The following is a 16,948-nucleotide window of genomic DNA, read 5'->3' as shown; positions in this document are numbered from 1 at the left end:
GTAGCTCATGCTTATGCATGCATTAGGCCAGCTATATTTGTATGCCACTGCAGTGTTTTTCCATGTTTCAAACAGTTCCCTTTCCTTGCATTTTTGGCAACATTTTAGTATTGACAAACTATTTGTCCTCAGATATAAAATAGGTTTTTGATATTGCTAACATATTACCAGTAAATGCTGTTTCCATCCCCCATGTTGGCAGTGCTTTCATAGCACTAAGACATCCTATTTGTAGTGAAGAATAGCCATTATTCCTCTTATGAAACTTGGATCTGGTCAGAGTTGGCTTTCTCTTACCCCTGGCCCATGGACAGGAACCAGGACTCTTCTGGCGCCATGATGCCGAGCAACAAAGCAATAAAGTGGCCTCACTGGCTTATCATGCTGGCTTGGCTTTCTGACCCTTCCCCCTCTTCTTTGGTGCCTCAAAGCTGCAGATTGGAACATTTATAGCTGCAGATTGGTTATATTTTAGGAACAGTGACCAAAAATGTTTCACAGCTGTTTCTTTTACATAGCTCCACAAAGTAATAACTTTCCTAACCTACTATGATGTCAAATGGTAATCAGCCAGTAATGTATGGCTATCCTAATATAATTTCAAGTTATGATGTTTATTTGATGATTGTTTCATTATTGTCTTTATTCTTTTTCCTAAGTAATTTGCATTATTCATCCTAATTAATTCACTTGAACTAATTAGACAAATTATATCTAAATCAGTATTTTGTAAATTTAAAAACATAGCGGAATTAAACCCATCCTACGGTTTGATGTTTTAGTTTATAAACTTCTCTCTGACCATGAGCTATGAAATTGCCTAAGAAATGTATGATTATTTTCTTTTGTTTAATTGATTCGTGTTGAAATTTGTGGTCTCACAGAACTTTTCTCCCCATCATGAAATCAAAGGCTATTGAATATGCATGAGTCAACGCATGCCCTTTCCCCAGCATACCTGATAATAGGTTTGACACCCCCCCCCCCCCCCCGCCTTTATTTCACTGTGGAGTGGTGAGGATAAGTGGGGGGGGGGGGGGGGGCTGTGAGTGACACCTCCAACATAAAACTCCAGCGAGAAAAGATCAAGGCTCAAACGTTTTTAAAACTAATACAACAGCTTCTTGCTAGGCGGTTATAACAGACTCAAATCTCATGTTTCCTTATTTTATTTATTTTTTTGTTGGTTCGGCTTAATTTCATATTTTTTGTTTGTCAGAATTCACTCATCAAAGCTTCTATCAAGCAAACTCACCTTGTTCTGGTGACGAAGTCTGAAGTTTCATCATATGGCCGGTGATTAATTATTTCAGAATAGTCATCAAAAGCAAGGACAGGATGCCTAACCAGTCACACCCAAAACCCTGCTATTGTGAAAGGCCTACACGACAAGGCCTAGGACTCTTTAACTGAGCCAGCTCTGAAAATCAATCCCGCGGATCAAGAAGCCTAGTCGTTTCATCATCGCATTGCCTACACTGCTTGTGCAGGGTGAAGCCAGCTACACGATGAAAGTGGACACTCAGGACCATCCAGATTGTTTGAGGCTTATCCATCAAAATTGGATGAGTAGACTCTCTCCTCCTATCTGCTATGCAGGCTCCTTTTGTTGGCCGTTGTTTGGTTGATAAATAGACTGCCTGGTTAATCGTTCTCACAGGTTATTTAAACAGTTTTTCTATTCTTTCCTTTCTCTTATTAGGTAGCTTTGGTCCACAATGAAGCTAGTTTGTGTTAATTGGTTTTGGTTATGTTGTTTGTTACCTTTTGTTTTTTATTCAATAAATATACTCTAGTTATAATGCATGTGAGTCAAGAGTGGTGGTCTAATTTTTCTTAGATGAGAAATGATCTTTCATGGTGACTTTCATAAGTGGAGACTAAATTAATAATTATAAACAAATTAATTAACAGAGAAATTAATTAATTTTAATCAGGGTCTTACCAATCATGACTGACAATTTATAAAGTGTCTAAACCGCTACATTTAGTTTCTTCTAGACTGAAAAATAGAGAATGAAAAACATTTTCATGTTGTTTTTAAATACAGTCCTATGTTCAGATGTATTTTGAATCATGTGACCTGTACTCATTTTTTTAATTTGCCATTTTAATCTTCCATACCTCAGAGTATTTTAGTTGTTATTCTCATAATAAATGTAATATATATGCCCTGAATTGCTTTTTGACTTTATTGGTGTTATCACTTGGTACATATGGTACTGATATATCTGTAATTGATTACAACCCAGCAGAGCAGATCTGTGGAGCCTTTTCATCTTTGTGCAATGAACAATTAACCATAGCATACCTTGGAATGTCTGGAAAGTCTTGAAACAAACCTGCATGTCATCTTTGACTGTAAACCATTAAAATGTCTGCAGGCAGCTGCACTTTCCTCACATTTCAGTCTGAAATGCACCCAAACCATTTATACTTTTAAGTTGTTTTATGCTGATCCTCTCAGACATGCACTCTCTTTCACATTTACTGGCATATTGTTAGTTGAGGATATTCCAGGGATATTTTTAATGTAGTTTGTCAAGTAACAAATGCGAAATGCAGCTTAATTATTGCTTCAAATGTAAATGTTTTCCTCTTCGCACATATCCCACAACAAAGGTACCCATTCACATGGAATGTTTACTCTCCAGGAGGGAGATTTATGTGGAGAGATTGTTGGCAGGATGGGGATAGCAAGCTGCTATTGTTGCCTAATTGTGCATTGATTGTGTGTGCATGTGATTGCTTTTCTAGTCCAGTGCTGGAGTGCGTCGCTTCACCAAGCCCGCAGAGAGTTTGGAGCGCTCCCTGGAGATGAGCCGACAGAGGGGAAGGAAGAAAGTCCAGAAGCGGCCCAACTACAAGAACGTAGGCGAGGAGGAAGAGGAGGAAAGGGGTCTCGAGGAAGGCCTCGACGAGGAGAAGGAAAAGGCTAAAGGTACAGAGGCTAGCTCAAAGGCCAGCAGGACGAGTGGGGACACGGAAGGTGAGTGGCAACGGATGAATGTCCCACCATCTCTGACTGATGCTCCATTCTCCAGAGCGCCCCCTGCAGCCATGGAGATGCCCTTTGAACTGGCTGTGTTTGCTCAAAAATGCAAAACAACCCGAATGGTTACGTAGGTCTGCCTCAAAGCTATGTGTTTTTATTCGCAGTCTGCTGGCACGGCTAACGGTGTGTGCTTGCAGGGCATGGTCATACTGTCCATCAGCTTTCCTAAAGTACATATTGCATTATGTGATTAATTACCCTGTCATATCCTACCATAAAGCATTTCCTAAGCACTCTCTATTATCACACAGGCATATGAGTTTGTTTCTCTGGAATATAACCATCCATAGTTAATAGTTCAAAGGGCTATAAAATCTGAGAGGAGAAAAGAAAAATGGAGAAAAGGGGAACACACGAGTAACAAATAACAAATCACAATTACTAATCATTCACTTATATTAATGAACTGCTAACAATTCTTTTTTTTTTCCCCTTGTTAACAATCATAGTTCTCTTCTCATAACTCTGAGGCAGATTTAGCTCCCCTTTCCTGGCCACCTAACAGATAGCTCAATTGGATATGCAAAATAAAGCCTCATGACTGTCAGTGGAGTTTCACCAAACAAACTACACTGTAAAAAAGGCTACTCTGGGTTTCTCAGGGAGCAAATTGTTGTACAGTCGCTTACACCTCCGCCCATGTCTAAACAAAGCCAGTTCCCAGAGCTCCCCACTCTGATGCTGCCGTGTTACATCCGTCCATGTGCCCATGATGGTCACTCTGGTGCACATTCATTCTGTGCTGTCCACCTTTCCAGGCTGGGCGAGGAGGGGTGGAGTAGGGCGGGGCACCTTCCTGCTCAGCCATTGTCTGGGGCTGGAGGGGACCATTGCCCAAGGCTCCACCCCCCTCTGTCCTGGTCCTCCCCTCTCAGTCCTCTCCATGGTCTCTCATTGTACCACTGCTAATGCCTTCACCCATGACCACAGTGTGAAACGCGTGCCATTACAGCACGGCACCGTAGTATTCGGCCGGGTCTCGCTCCCATCCTCTGAGGCTCTGAGAGTCCTGAAAGACTGGATCAGATCCGTTTAGCAGAAGGAACAACCTATCCCCACAGGCAGAGGTCTCCCAAGGCCGGGGCAGGCAGAGGTCTCCCAAGGCCGGGGCAGGCAGAAACACTGGATTAGAAGAAGGCCACAGTCAATAAACAGCTACTGTTGACATGACAGTGAGGGTTATGGAGAGGGAGTTCTGAAGAAGTAACACAAACAGTGCCAAAGTTTCCAGAATGACAATATCATATTAACTCCACTTCAGTTTTCAAAGAAATGTTAATAGCCCTTTACTTGTGAACTTTCACTTTCAAGGTGCACAGCGTGACCTAAATTGAGTTGTTTCACTTTATATGTGGTCCCACTTCGACTGCGCATAAATTTGTGACTTATGTGAAACATAAGAGGGAATTTGGGGTTGTGAAACTGAGTAGAGCTCCTTTTGGCAGTGCAGGGACTAAACAAAGCCAAGAAGCCAGCTCTGCTCTGGCATGCTGTGATTTGCATAGCGTTCTGTGTGTGTGCGCGCGGGTGTGTGTGTTGCAGAGATTGAGATGGTGGTGATGGAGAAGTGCAAGGTTTCAGATGTGTGCACTCTAACGGAGCAGAACATCACAGACGAGGAGAAGACAGCTGCAGCCGCGTGCACGGAGGGCCAGAGGAGCCGGTACTCGCCTCAGAACTCTCTGCCCTGCTGTGTGCACAGTGTCATGAACACTCGCCACAAAGAATTCCACTATTGGCAAACACACTTTCAGTTTTAGAACCTCGTTCAAGAATTCCTTTTTAGTTCACTGTTTATGGGAAAACAGACCTCTGTTGTACACAGCCTACACTCCTCAGTTCCCGTGAATCCTGAGTGCTATGAATCCTCATCTGTTATGCTGATGTACCTTCTGCAGGGGATTCCATGAAACGAGAGGAGCACATGTACACTCCCGCCTCTCACTCCTCTCTCATTCCCACACTTCTTTCTCATTCTTCCTCTGTCTCTCTTTTATTCTTCCTCTCTCATTCACCCCGACTTCCACTCTCACTCACTCTCTCATTCTCTCTCCCCTTCTCTTTTTCACTCTTCCTCTTATTCTCTCTTTTCTCTCCTTACTTTCTCTTTCATTCTTCTCTCTACCTTCCTCCCTTTCTCTTACTCTTTCTTGCTCCTCTTTTTCTCTCCCCCCTCCCCCTCCCTCCCTTCCTTCCTCCCTGCCAGAACTCACTGTTGACAGGGTTTTTACTGCTTGGGATCTTTGAGTTAAATTAATTTTTCCACAGAAGTCTGCCATCAGACAAGATGATGAGTGGGTTTAAACTAAGTTTAAACCTGACGGCAAAGGATTTGGCATTTGTAATGTCTGGTATTGTATAGCTGCATGACATTAATTTGCAGGACAAGGACATACGTAACTATGTTTAGTATTTCTGAGGTTGGGGAAGAAGCAAAATTGACCATAAAAAGGCTCTAGACTGCTGTGAGTTAAGTGATCTTGAAAGATCTTTCTTCTTAATGCAGCTGGGAAACAAGATTCTAATTAGTCTTATTGTCACCAAGCGGAAGTGTTTTTCCAGAATGATTACATGCACTGCAATTTTCCAGTGTCGTTCAGTTCAGAAGGGATGTTTGCTGCTGGGAGGGATGGCCTCCCGTGCAGTTGCTGTGGAGCAGGCTGTGGTTGAGCAGTGGTCCCCAGGGGCCTTCCCACATCCAGGGCAGGAAGTGCGTGAACGAGCTCGCATCTCTGCCATTGTCTCTCACAGGCCCTTCTTGGACATGGTGTATAGCGCATTGGACTGTGAAATGGAGGACTACCACGCCCTCTTTGTCCTCTGCCTCCTCTTCGCCTTGTCCCACAGCAAAGGTACCAGACATGCATGGCACTTCGCCCAGCACTAGACCCAGTCTGTGACCTTTACCCCCTAACTGAAGCCCTCAGTAACCTAGCAACACACAGCTGCACTGTGGACACACTACAATGCCTTCATGTTCTTAAAAGACTCCAAGATAAAGAAACACATATTCACTTCCTTCTCCTCTACTCTGATCCCATAATCCTCTTTTGTATGTGTGTTCAGTACACAGTTATAAGATAGTCTTGGGTTTGTTAATGAAAGCTTGTTTCATGGCCTTATGCTGTGCACACCAGCTTGGGGAGAAACTGTTTAAGAGAAAATGACTGGTAAAAGTCTAGGAATACAAAGACCATTTTTCAGTGCTGTGCGTTTTGTAACCATTTTCATAACGCCTGCATTTAGTAGCTGAGAAATTCTATTACCTGTTTCTTTGTTCTGTTTGTTTAGTCCCTTCATTTTGAAAAGGAAAATGCTACCCTGAAACTGGGACATTGTGTGTGTGTGTGCGTGTGCGTGTGTGTGCGTGCGTGTGTGCGTGTGTGCGTGTGCGTGCGTGTGCGTGCGTGTGCGTGCGTGCGTGTGCGCGTGCGTGTGCGCGTGCGTGTGCGCGTGCGCGCTTGCGTGCGTGCATGCATGCATACAGGTATAAACCCAAAGCTGTTGGAGAAGATCCAGCTGCCAGTACCAGGTCAAAAGAAGAGTTCTTATAGTCAAGTTCTGGTAGAGAGGCTGATCAGGGTCATGAATCATGCTACTCAACCAGGTGCCTACACACCCACACACTAGAGCAGTAATCTGATATAAAGATAGTGATGCTTAATATTAGGTTTCAGTGTTTTTAGTTTTCAGATTCACTCACCTGCTAGCAGACATAATTTACACAACACATTGCAAGCCCTCAGTAGGAAGACTTGAATATTAATTGCTTTTAGCCTTTTGCCATGGGGGTGACATCATTCAAGCATATCTTAGTGGATTGATAGCAGAAACCAACATAGTAGATATTTAATTTAAAAAACAACAGTTTCTGTTTTAGAGCTCTACATGAGAAGCTATTAATACAATGCATTTGTATTTGTTGTTGGTTTGTTTTGTTTTCCCACAACAATCATTACTACATACCACTTCTCTCTTTTGAGGAACTCATTGAATGTCACCCTCTCCATAGTGAGATCTCTATTTTCTTCTCTAATGAGGTCAGATCCTTTTTCCGTTTGCGTTTAGGTTGTATGTGAAGTAGAACTTGATAGCATTACGAAATGCTATTTGGTGTCCGTTTGAAATTTTGGTTTCTAATGCTGCTCTTGTTTTTGGTTTTTTTGGTTTTTGTTTGGTTTTTTAAAGTTCCAATCATTTTAGCAGAAGTTCAACATGTGTTTGTGTGTCTGCATCTGTGTGTCTGTATTTATGTCCATGGTCCTTCCCTCCCATCTCCCAGATGGGAGAGTGCGCTTGGCTACCCTGGAGCTGAGCTGTCTGTTACTTAAACAGTCTGTCCTGTCAGGCATCCAGTGCATCATAAAGGACGTTCACCTGGCCTGTCTGGAGGTAGGCCTGCCCCCTCCTCCCCATTTACAGTGTTAGTCCTTATCATCCTCGTCCAAGCAGGAAGCACCTTTGAAGAGTTCTTGCACAACATGATGCAGGATATTCACTTCTCAAAAACAGTAGTGTCCTTCATGCCAGTAAACTGTGCAAGATTATTTGCAATCAGAAAACTCTCCTGTAGTTGTTTCTCTGTATGAATTGCTTCATCATGTGATGCAGAATTCACAGAAACACCTTCCCTGCCCCCTCCCTTCTGGTAACTTATTACCAGTTAGAAACCAGCACATTTATAGAAAGTTGCTGGTGTTTGTTTCAAATCCTTAAAGGAGAGAAAATCCTTTTGGCTTGGTTGTTGTTTAGTTAATAAAATACACAAATTGACTATATTTATTTTATATTGTAATTGTGATTATCTTTTGTAGGGTGCTAGAGAGGAGAGTCTTCACCTTCTTCGGCGATTTTATAAGGCAAGCTCTCTTTTGACAGGGAAGTGGGGGCATGATTTGTGTGTAACACCATTTTTGGCTCATAGCACCTTTTGGTTGGTTTATCCTGCCGTGTATGTTCTGATTAACTCTGTCTCGGCCCTTTTGTGTGTTTTCCCAGGAGCCCAGACTTGCTTCACTAGTAATTTATTTCCTCTGATGACACAATTAAACACTGACTTCACTTTTTGTTCTCCAAGGGAGGCAACTCTCAGCAATACACTGCCCTGACTTGTCAGCCCAACACAGCCCATTGCCCTAGCACCACAAAACAATTAAAATGCAGAGATAATCCTCAACCACACTGCACAACATGCAGAAAGGAAACCAAAACAAACACAACGCATACACCTTAACAGCTGCCCAGACTCATCAGACAGCTTCCTGCAACTTACACAGTCATTTGGTTGTGCTGTTGAATGCGAATGCACCGCATGTTTCCCCTGCTGTAGTTCCGTTTGGCTCAAAAAGAGAGCAGTACGTCGCTCTGCCTCAACCTGCTACACCCGCACCACTGCCTCCTGCCTCCACCCGCTACACCCGCACCACTGCCTCCTACCTCCACCCGCTACACCCCACCACTGCCTCCTGCCTTCCACCTGTCCGTCTCACATCAACAGACGTTGCTAAATGCAGGCTTTGCCTAACCCCTGGTGCAGTATCGCTGAGCCCACACCGTTTTGTGTTTTTCTCGCACCAACACACAGACACAGGGAAAAGAGGAATACCTAGTGTGCAGGTACATATACATAACATATACATGATTGGATTGGTCAGTTTGGCACTGGCTGCCAATTGTTATGCTTCTGAGGTCAACTTGTTCTCTTGTGTTCTTCTGTATGTGCTGGTCTGCTCCATTTTGCTGTTTAGGTGCCCTTCTTCTCTCCTTGCCCCTGGCATTCCCATGCAAGATCAACTGTTAGTGAAATCTGTTTTCCTCTGCTGTTCCCTAGAATATTTTTCCCCCCAATCCTGAACTGTTACGTTTATTGAGAGTATTCTCTTGCCAAAGCTTTAGGAATGTGATGAGCATGGCGCTGAGCCGTTCTCTCCAGTTTCCTCATTTGCGTTTTTTCACATAAAGCCTACCACTTGAGTAATGTTGCCTCTAATTGAAAATTGAGAATATTTTCATTGTCATATTTTCATTACCAAGGTTCCTGGTAATAGCACTCAAGAATGTGCTAGTGAATGTATACTGGTAGCATAAAAGCCTGAACTAATACAGTAAAAATGTTATGCACCGAAAATATTCACACAACCATCAGACAAACACAGACAAATCGGACAAAAAAATCTTAAATGCCTGGATTGATACTGAAATAAAATGAACTTTTGGTTTTTAGTTCACTTTTGGAGTACATACACAGCTATGTTACTGCAGCCTTCTGCATCTATAACTGCTGAGGTCAAGAAACAGATCTGTCAGTGAATTCATAAATATGCCATCAAATTATGATGCTTCATAAACAATTATATATATAAACTAGAAACTGGCTCCTTCATGCAAACAAGCTTGGATTGTTTATTTTGAGACACTTTCGTGAACTTTCGCTTTCAGAATCTTACTACCGAATGCTTTCAAGAAACATGAGACTGCAAGTTCAGATTTGCAACTTCCCAATGTAGTGTTTTCATGGGCTGTCTGGAACATTCAAGGGTGTGTGGGTTCAAGAGCTGAGCATTTCTCTAGGCTCCTCACTTACTTTTTGTGCATTTAAATTAGCTGATATCATAACAATTTGAAAACTATAATGCTTGGTGTCATTTCATGCTACAAAAGCATGTCACTATTAGGAGAGTAGAGTACATATATGTATGCACACACATGCTCTGTATGTCATGTCCTTCTAATGTCATTTATGTGTAGTTTTATGTACATACTGAATATAAGGGCATCTTTACAGCTTGCAATAACATGTGCTTTTGGTGATTGAATGACATTCGGATTTCATTGGGCCATATGAAACCCAGATATAAACAGTCCCATTATGATCAAACTATGGTCAAATTACTCAAAACGCTTTCATGGTGGGTGAGGGACAGATCTTCACTGCAATCGACATGAATGTAAGCAGAATTGTGTAAAAGGAACCATGACTGCTGAATGCTGTCTAATGCTCGTAATGTCCTCTGGACAGTAATGGCACGGTAGACCACTGCAGAAATGAAACAACTCCAAGGCATAGTCTTCTCCTCTGCCATTGCAGGCTGTCAGTGGTTTCACCCATACTGGCAGGTGAAAAAAAATTGTTTACAAAAAACATTTGTTTAGTACGTAAAATGGAAATGATTTTACACAGTCCCACTGGCAAAGCATTTAGTAAGAAGTGTGAATAGAAGGTAGCCAAAGTATATCCAGATTCGGGCCGGACATGAAACACATTATTGCACAGTGTAAACAGGCCCTAATAGGATAATACTCAACTTGCATACAGTGGGAAATTTGTGCAAATGGGGGGGGGGGGTTGGTGTTTGGGTTTGTTGTTTTTTTTTTTTTTTTTTTTTTTTTATGTTTTAAATGTTGTCTGGAACTGTGCTTTTCACTCAGGGGGAGGAGATCTTCCTGGATATGTTTGAAGACGAGTACAGAAGCATGACTGTGAGTCTGCTGAACTCTCTTAAACTTTGCTTTTGTTTGTCACATGTTGATGATAAAACAAACAATTTCTGACTTTGTTGTTCCTGAAACATGCGAAAGTTGCAAAAAACCTTAGTCTGCAACACGTGTTCACCAGCAACAACCCCCACCCTGACACTGGTGTTTATTGTCAAAATAAGGTTTTTTGTTGTTGTTTTTTTTTCTTTCTATTCATGTGTTTAGAGTAAGCCACTAAATGTAGAGTACCTCATGATGGACGCATCTATCCTGCTACCCCCTACTGGAACGCCGCTCACCGGCATTGACTTTGTTAAGAGGCTCCCGTGTGGCGACGTGGAGAAGACGCGCAGGGTGAGCCATCTTGAAGCTGAACTGCTTTCTCGCAGCTGCGACCGAGTGATTGCGGATAGGGAAACTTGCCCCTCCATCCTTGTCCTGAGCCCCACCCACTGGTTGTTGTGTCCCCACAGGGGGTATGCATGGACATCTGTGCCCTCTGTGACATCACAATGTGACTTCCAATTATTCAGTTAGGATTTCCACTTGCTTCTGTGGCTGTTCAGTTTAGTAGAAGGTAATAGCTGGCGCATTTGAAATTGCACACCGGGTTCTTAGGAAAGTCCGCAAAGTCTTAAAATATCTTGGCTATTTATTGTATTCATTTTCAGACTTGGAAAAGAATTGTAGATATTCTTTTGCCAAGGTTATGTGGACTAAACATGTCAAAGTTACAAATATGCTTCAGATTAAAAAGCACAGTCTATAGACATTACCTCATTCTGTGCTCTAATGCAGTCTCCCTATTGTCATATTTTGTTTTCTTTTTCCATTATGTAGTTAATGATCTTTACATAAGGAAGAAAAAATGTGAAGATTTGAAGGCTGTAAAGTTAAACAACTTAATTAAAAAAGTCTTGAGTTTCTTCATGAGGAGAGGACAAGAAACAGTCCTCCCTTTCCACCCAATCGGAGAGCTGATTCCAGTTTGGCGCTGAGCCATGTGTAGCTGCTTTTTTTAACACACATAAGATAACATCTATTTCATAGTAATTCACATTTCTTTATTACTGATTGATATTTAGCTTGAAAAAAAGGAAAGTTAGCCAGCCAAATTATAATTTAATATCAGTTGATTACACTGTCATGGTTTGAGGTCTCTTTTGAGACACACAAATTATTCCTACATAAGCTGTACCAATAAGAACTTTTCAGTCACAATACCACCGAGTATCTTTACCAGTCTGTAAACATAGCCAATGTTGACATAGTATTCACAGAATGAAATGCTTTTACCCCATGTCAGTTATTTATCTTGAGTATTTTTAAACTATTTGAGTTCTTATTGTTTCATGCCTTTATACTTCTCCAAAAGCTTCAAACGCTGTGGACACAGAATTGATCATAAAATGGTTTCTCTAGTATTGCCCTGCAGTCTCCCACATTTACACACACACCTTCACTCTCCTGCTCAACTCAAATTAGTGTTAGAATACAGGAGCATTTTATATGAATGCAAGGTTTGCGTGGTTAATGATGTCAAAAGGTTTGTCCTTTTTTTTTTTTGTTTGGTGTTTTCTTTGGGGGTGGGGGGTGGGTGGGGGGTTCTGAAAATGTTCCATCAAGTAATAAAGTGACTCATGAGCAAAGTGCAGTACTCTTGAAAAGCTTCCAGAGAACTCTGGCTTTGATTTGGTTTTGCTGAGATATGCTTCATAAAGCCATGTTGTGGGGATAGTTAGATAGAATAAGGTGGTTGTTTTGTTTTGGGGTTGTTGTTTTTTTTGGGGGGGGGGGGGGTGTTTATATTTATAGCCAGTTCAGAAATGTTAAGAACCAGGGGTCTTAATACATCTCCAGAGGAATCTTACAGATCTCCTTTATTGTTTTGCCTCTTGTTTAATTCCTCTCTACCATTAGACTATTAATCAGCTCACTAGTAATATTTGGCTTGCTCAGAATTTGTTTTCCTCAGAATGTATCAGGAATGCTGGGTTAAAGCTGAGTTGGATTAAAAATTACAGCACTTCATTTTGTCATTTCAGTCACTTTGCTTGGTGAAAGAAACTTTTTGTAAATTTTCTGTGAATTTATCTGCTAATGTGCTTCTTCTATACTATCATTTTCATAATTTTGTCTCCATGCATCAAAATGCATTACAGAGGAAGTTAACATTTACATTTATGGCATTTGGCAGATGCTCTTATCCAAGGTGACTTAGAAAAGTGCTTTGTCATTTAAACATATAATCCATCCTAGCCAGTACAGTAGGTTAGAGTCCAAGATACAAATGAACTAGAATACTGTAGAAATACAGGGTTCAAACCATTGTTAAATTACATACTTTTAACTAAAATACATTTCTCTCCTTGTGAGCTGGTTAAGCTACAAACAAGGTAAAAGATGGTGTTATTTTGTTGGTGGCCATCACTATTTCCAAATCAAGGCAGCTTTGAGAAGTGCTCTATGCTTAAGTAAATGTTTGGAGGAAACTGCTGATCTTAGTTGACCTTATCAGTACTAAGAACTTCACTTAAGGGCAAAAATATAATTTTTAGTCTTACATGTTATGATTACAAAACAAGTGTTCGTGTGTGTGTGTGTGTGTGTGTGTGTGTGTGTGTGTGTGTGTGTGTGTGTGTGTGTGTGTGTGTGTGTGTGTGTGTGTGTGTGTGTGTGTGTGTGTGTGTGTGTGTGTGTGTGTGTGTGGGGGTCGTCCCCGTCTCCCCCCCTTTCAGGCTATCCGCGTTTTCTTCATGCTGCGTGCGCTGTCTCTGCAGCTGCAGGGGGAACCAGAGACCCAGCTGCCCCTGACTCGCCCCGAGGACCTCATCAAGACTGACGATGTTCTCGACCTCAGTGAGTGTGTGATCCAGTCAAAGCTCAGGGCCATAAACCCAGTGGTATTATTATCATCATAATATTTATTTTAACATATGTGTACATGCCCTTATAGTCACTCCGTGATTTACAGTCAGGGACCTTCACTTTGAAGCATTTTTAAAAACTTTATCTTATTTCAATCTTAGTCATTACAATCCCCGTCCCACATTTCTTTCATCTCTCCATATACACAAACCCTCAAAATGTAACCACTTTGCATGTGACATCCTCCAGTCTTGGCTCCATCCAGTTCTCCCCCACCACCTGTCAATCCTCAAGTCACACGAAGGCCCTGTCTGTCACTCTTTCAGGTTCAAGGGGGCAGTGGTGTAGAGGAGAAAGGAGAGGGCAGTAGAGGGTTTCAGTGGCGTGAGCTCGCGCTGGCAGAGCAGTGAGCAGGGCCTTTCCCAGCACACACCTCGTGTCTAACAGTAAGGCTGTTCAGGCAGCACCCACGCAGATGCCCAGTGTGGGAGTGGCTCTGCCCACATTTTGACTCGCACGAGCCATTGGGAGGACACGCGATGCGGCTTCTCTGCCTGTCTGCCTGCCGGAGCTTCCTGCTTCATGGCTCTTTCCACATGCAGCAATTAAGTCGGGGCAGACACCTTGGAGGGGTGTGGGGTTTGGGTCTAGAAGCCCCTGCAGGCTTTGAATCCTTTTGGGACATGGCACTGGTACTCCTTTTTACTTTTCTTAAGCCCAGTGAATTATTACTGCATTGTTGTAAGGGTTTTCTTTCTCTCATTTCCCTGTATGAAGCAGCTGTTGGCGCAGATCTGTTGATTTAAAAATGTTAGCTAGGGTTCAAGCAGGGATGGCTACACATACAGCATCCTGTTTTGCTTGCCATTTAAGACTTTGGTTGACCTTTGTTCAGGGCGTCGGAAACAGGCATTTATAGCATCATAGAAGTCATCTCCAAATTCTATAACTGGAAAAGATCAGCCCTGCCTTCAGTGCGGCTTATATCGTATGTTTTTTGGCAGTTTTGCCTTGATATGCTCACTAATTGCAAATCCAGGAATGGGTCAGCAATAAAGAGATAGAAAGTGCCCTGTCTCCTATGCACGACTGCAGGTGTAATAAAAAAGACAAAGATGCGTGCACACACACACACACACACACACACACACACACACACACACACACACACACACACACTGATGGTGCTGATGTCAACTGCCCTATTTATAGACTTGCAGGATATGACGCTTTGTGTTGCTCTCTATCAGGCAGACAGACAGACACGGGTGATGATGGCTAACTGTTATGAAATTTTTTTGTGGGCACTTTGAATGTTTGTCAGTGGCTTCAGTTGGGGATCATTTTGAGTAAAGCCTGTAGACTATAGAAATCCTATTCCTTTTCAGGCGTCTTTTTAAGCACTCATTCTCTGTGTGTATTTGTATAGATATACATTTAGACTTCTTTTCAGTTTTTGGTCAGTCTTTGGCTGTGGTTACCAATTTAGCATCATTCACGGGTTGTTTACCCTTGCCTACACATAGACCCAAAAAGGCATTTACAGTAAATAGACCTGTTAATAGTTCCCCTTTCTCAAAAGGGATATCCACATGTGCACAGCAGCCTCTCTGGTCAGGCGCAGTCGCTCTGTCGCTTTAGCTAGTCGAGCCTGACAAAGAGCACTGTAGGGCTCATCTGGCATCTGCACAAGAATCATGTTCTTTGTTAACAATGCAGGAGGAAGTAGTCCCTTCTGTTTCTGTTTCTGAAAGGTCAATGTTACGAAAGAAGTGCTCAGAAAAGGCCCAGCTGTCGGCTGCCACCAGATACCTTGTAAAAATGACATCACAGTTTTGTCTTGTGACTATTAACAACGCCAGCTCCGTGACTGCGAGCATTATGGTTTTATTTCCACAAACCTCTCCATCATGCTTCACTTGCTCTTGAGCTCCTGGCTCAAGAGCGGAGGTTAGCCAGTCAATGTGAACATCAGCCTGCCCATTTCTGTGGTAATTCTTGGCTGCCAGACCGTTCATGAGCTGGGAAAGCGCAGTACAGAGAGAAGCCACGGTCCGGCCTGAGAGCTCAGACAGTCTCAGATGTGATGGTGGTGTCATTATAGATGTTAATGGAGTGGTAGGCCTGCCTGAAAACAACTGCACTGTCATGGCTTTGCCCTCAGCCTCTTCCCCCTCTCCTCCGTGGTCGATGTGATACATTCACTAGTTTGAGTCACTGGAGTGTTTTGAAAACTCCAGCTTGTCAAATGTTTGATATTAGGCTAAAGTTAGACTCACTACATAATCTTGTCTAAATGTCGGCCCAATGTCTGACATTTTCTAACCTCACAGTAAGTTAAGTGGAAACTAATTACCTCAGTTAGCCTTTGCTCATTGTGGGTTTCTCAGGAATCAGTGTTTAAGTTGGAAGCAAGTTCTCTTTAATTCTTGAAATGTCTCCTAACAGTATACTGCAAGTAAATTTAGCTCTATATAAATTCCTGGGATGATTGGCTGTGCATTAGTGGTACTTGTAGGCGTCATATATGCATGAACATTACATAAGTACACGGAATTGTTTTTGTGAAGCATTAACACAAATTACACAAATTCTCTCCCTCATTTTCTCTTTCTATCTCTTTATCTCTCTCTCTCTCTCTCCACACATCCCCACCACCTCACCTGTAATGTCCTGTAAAAGGTTTTGATTATCTTTTTATTGAGTAAAGTTTCTAAGTTTGTACATAAAAATTCTGTTCCTTTAATTCAATGTTTTGTGTGCATTTAGAGTTTATATATATATATATATATATATATATATATATATATATATATATATATATATATATATATATATATATATATATATATATATATATATATATAATAATAATAACATATCTTGTTTATCTAATAATTACCCAATCAGAACTGACTGTTAGCTGTGGTTATTCTTCCCAGATAACAGCGACCTGATCGCCTGCATGGTTGTGAGTAAGGATGGTGTTCAGGCACAGCGATTCCTGGCTGTGGACATCTATCAGATGAGCCTGGTGGAACCGGACACCAAGCGCTTGGGCTGGGGTGTCGTCAAGTTCGCAGGCCTCTTGCAGGTACGTCTCAGCTCCCATCTTACCCATCCCCCAACCTGTACATAAAGATGCTTTGATTTTCCACCTCCCCATCCCCAAGCTCAAGGATTGTATTGTATCCTATTGTATCTTGGGATATCAGATCTGGTCTATCTGGTAGTAAACCTACTCCAGCCATTAGCAGTCTTGTATATCTCTAACATCACACGATTCGTCTCTTATTTGGGAATGTTTTTGGGATATTGACACCATTTGTATCTTCATTGCCATAGTAGTATCCCAAAAAAGCCAAATACCATCCAAATTGGCCAGCTGATACAAAGCGGTATAGCTATGTCTGGGCCTGTAGGGTTTGAAAACACCCATGCACATAACTTCAGGAGATTCTGTTTTGGGTCCACAGTAAATAAACCTTTGGCTACAGAATGAATTGACTGTAGTCAGATCTAATTTCAGGGATATTTACATATTGCAGA

The 16,948-nt window shown here is 42.0% G+C and overlaps 1 protein-coding gene across 4 annotated transcripts in view; it reads left to right on the top strand.

The window, feature by feature from the left end:
• The window catches only part of clec16a (C-type lectin domain containing 16A), a 43,494-nt gene that overhangs the window by 14,437 nt on the left and 12,109 nt on the right, over positions 1-16,948 (top strand). For 2 of the 4 annotated variants that reach the window (XM_027002732.2, XM_027002731.2), the window contains 10 exons: positions 2,758-2,941; positions 4,598-4,718; positions 5,807-5,907; positions 6,543-6,662; positions 7,338-7,447; positions 7,870-7,914; positions 10,484-10,534; positions 10,757-10,885; positions 13,270-13,390; positions 16,342-16,493. In XM_027002732.2, the coding sequence (XP_026858533.2) occupies positions 2,758-2,941; positions 4,598-4,718; positions 5,807-5,907; positions 6,543-6,662; positions 7,338-7,447; positions 7,870-7,914; positions 10,484-10,534; positions 10,757-10,885; positions 13,270-13,390; positions 16,342-16,493 (1,134 nt within the window). Of the gene's footprint in view, positions 1-2,757; positions 2,990-4,597; positions 4,719-5,806; positions 5,908-6,542; positions 6,663-7,337; positions 7,448-7,869; positions 7,915-10,483; positions 10,535-10,756; positions 10,886-13,269; positions 13,391-16,341; positions 16,494-16,948 lie in introns of all 4 variants that reach the window. The other 2 variants (XM_027002730.2, XM_027002729.2) reach the window with 1 other exon arrangement.

Source organism: Electrophorus electricus, chromosome 1 (genome assembly GCF_013358815.1).
Source record: "Electrophorus electricus isolate fEleEle1 chromosome 1, fEleEle1.pri, whole genome shotgun sequence".
Taxonomy (NCBI): domain Eukaryota; kingdom Metazoa; phylum Chordata; class Actinopteri; order Gymnotiformes; family Gymnotidae; genus Electrophorus; species Electrophorus electricus.
The sequence above is the reverse complement of the archived record's forward strand: the minus strand, read 5'-3'. Positions and strand labels throughout refer to the sequence as shown.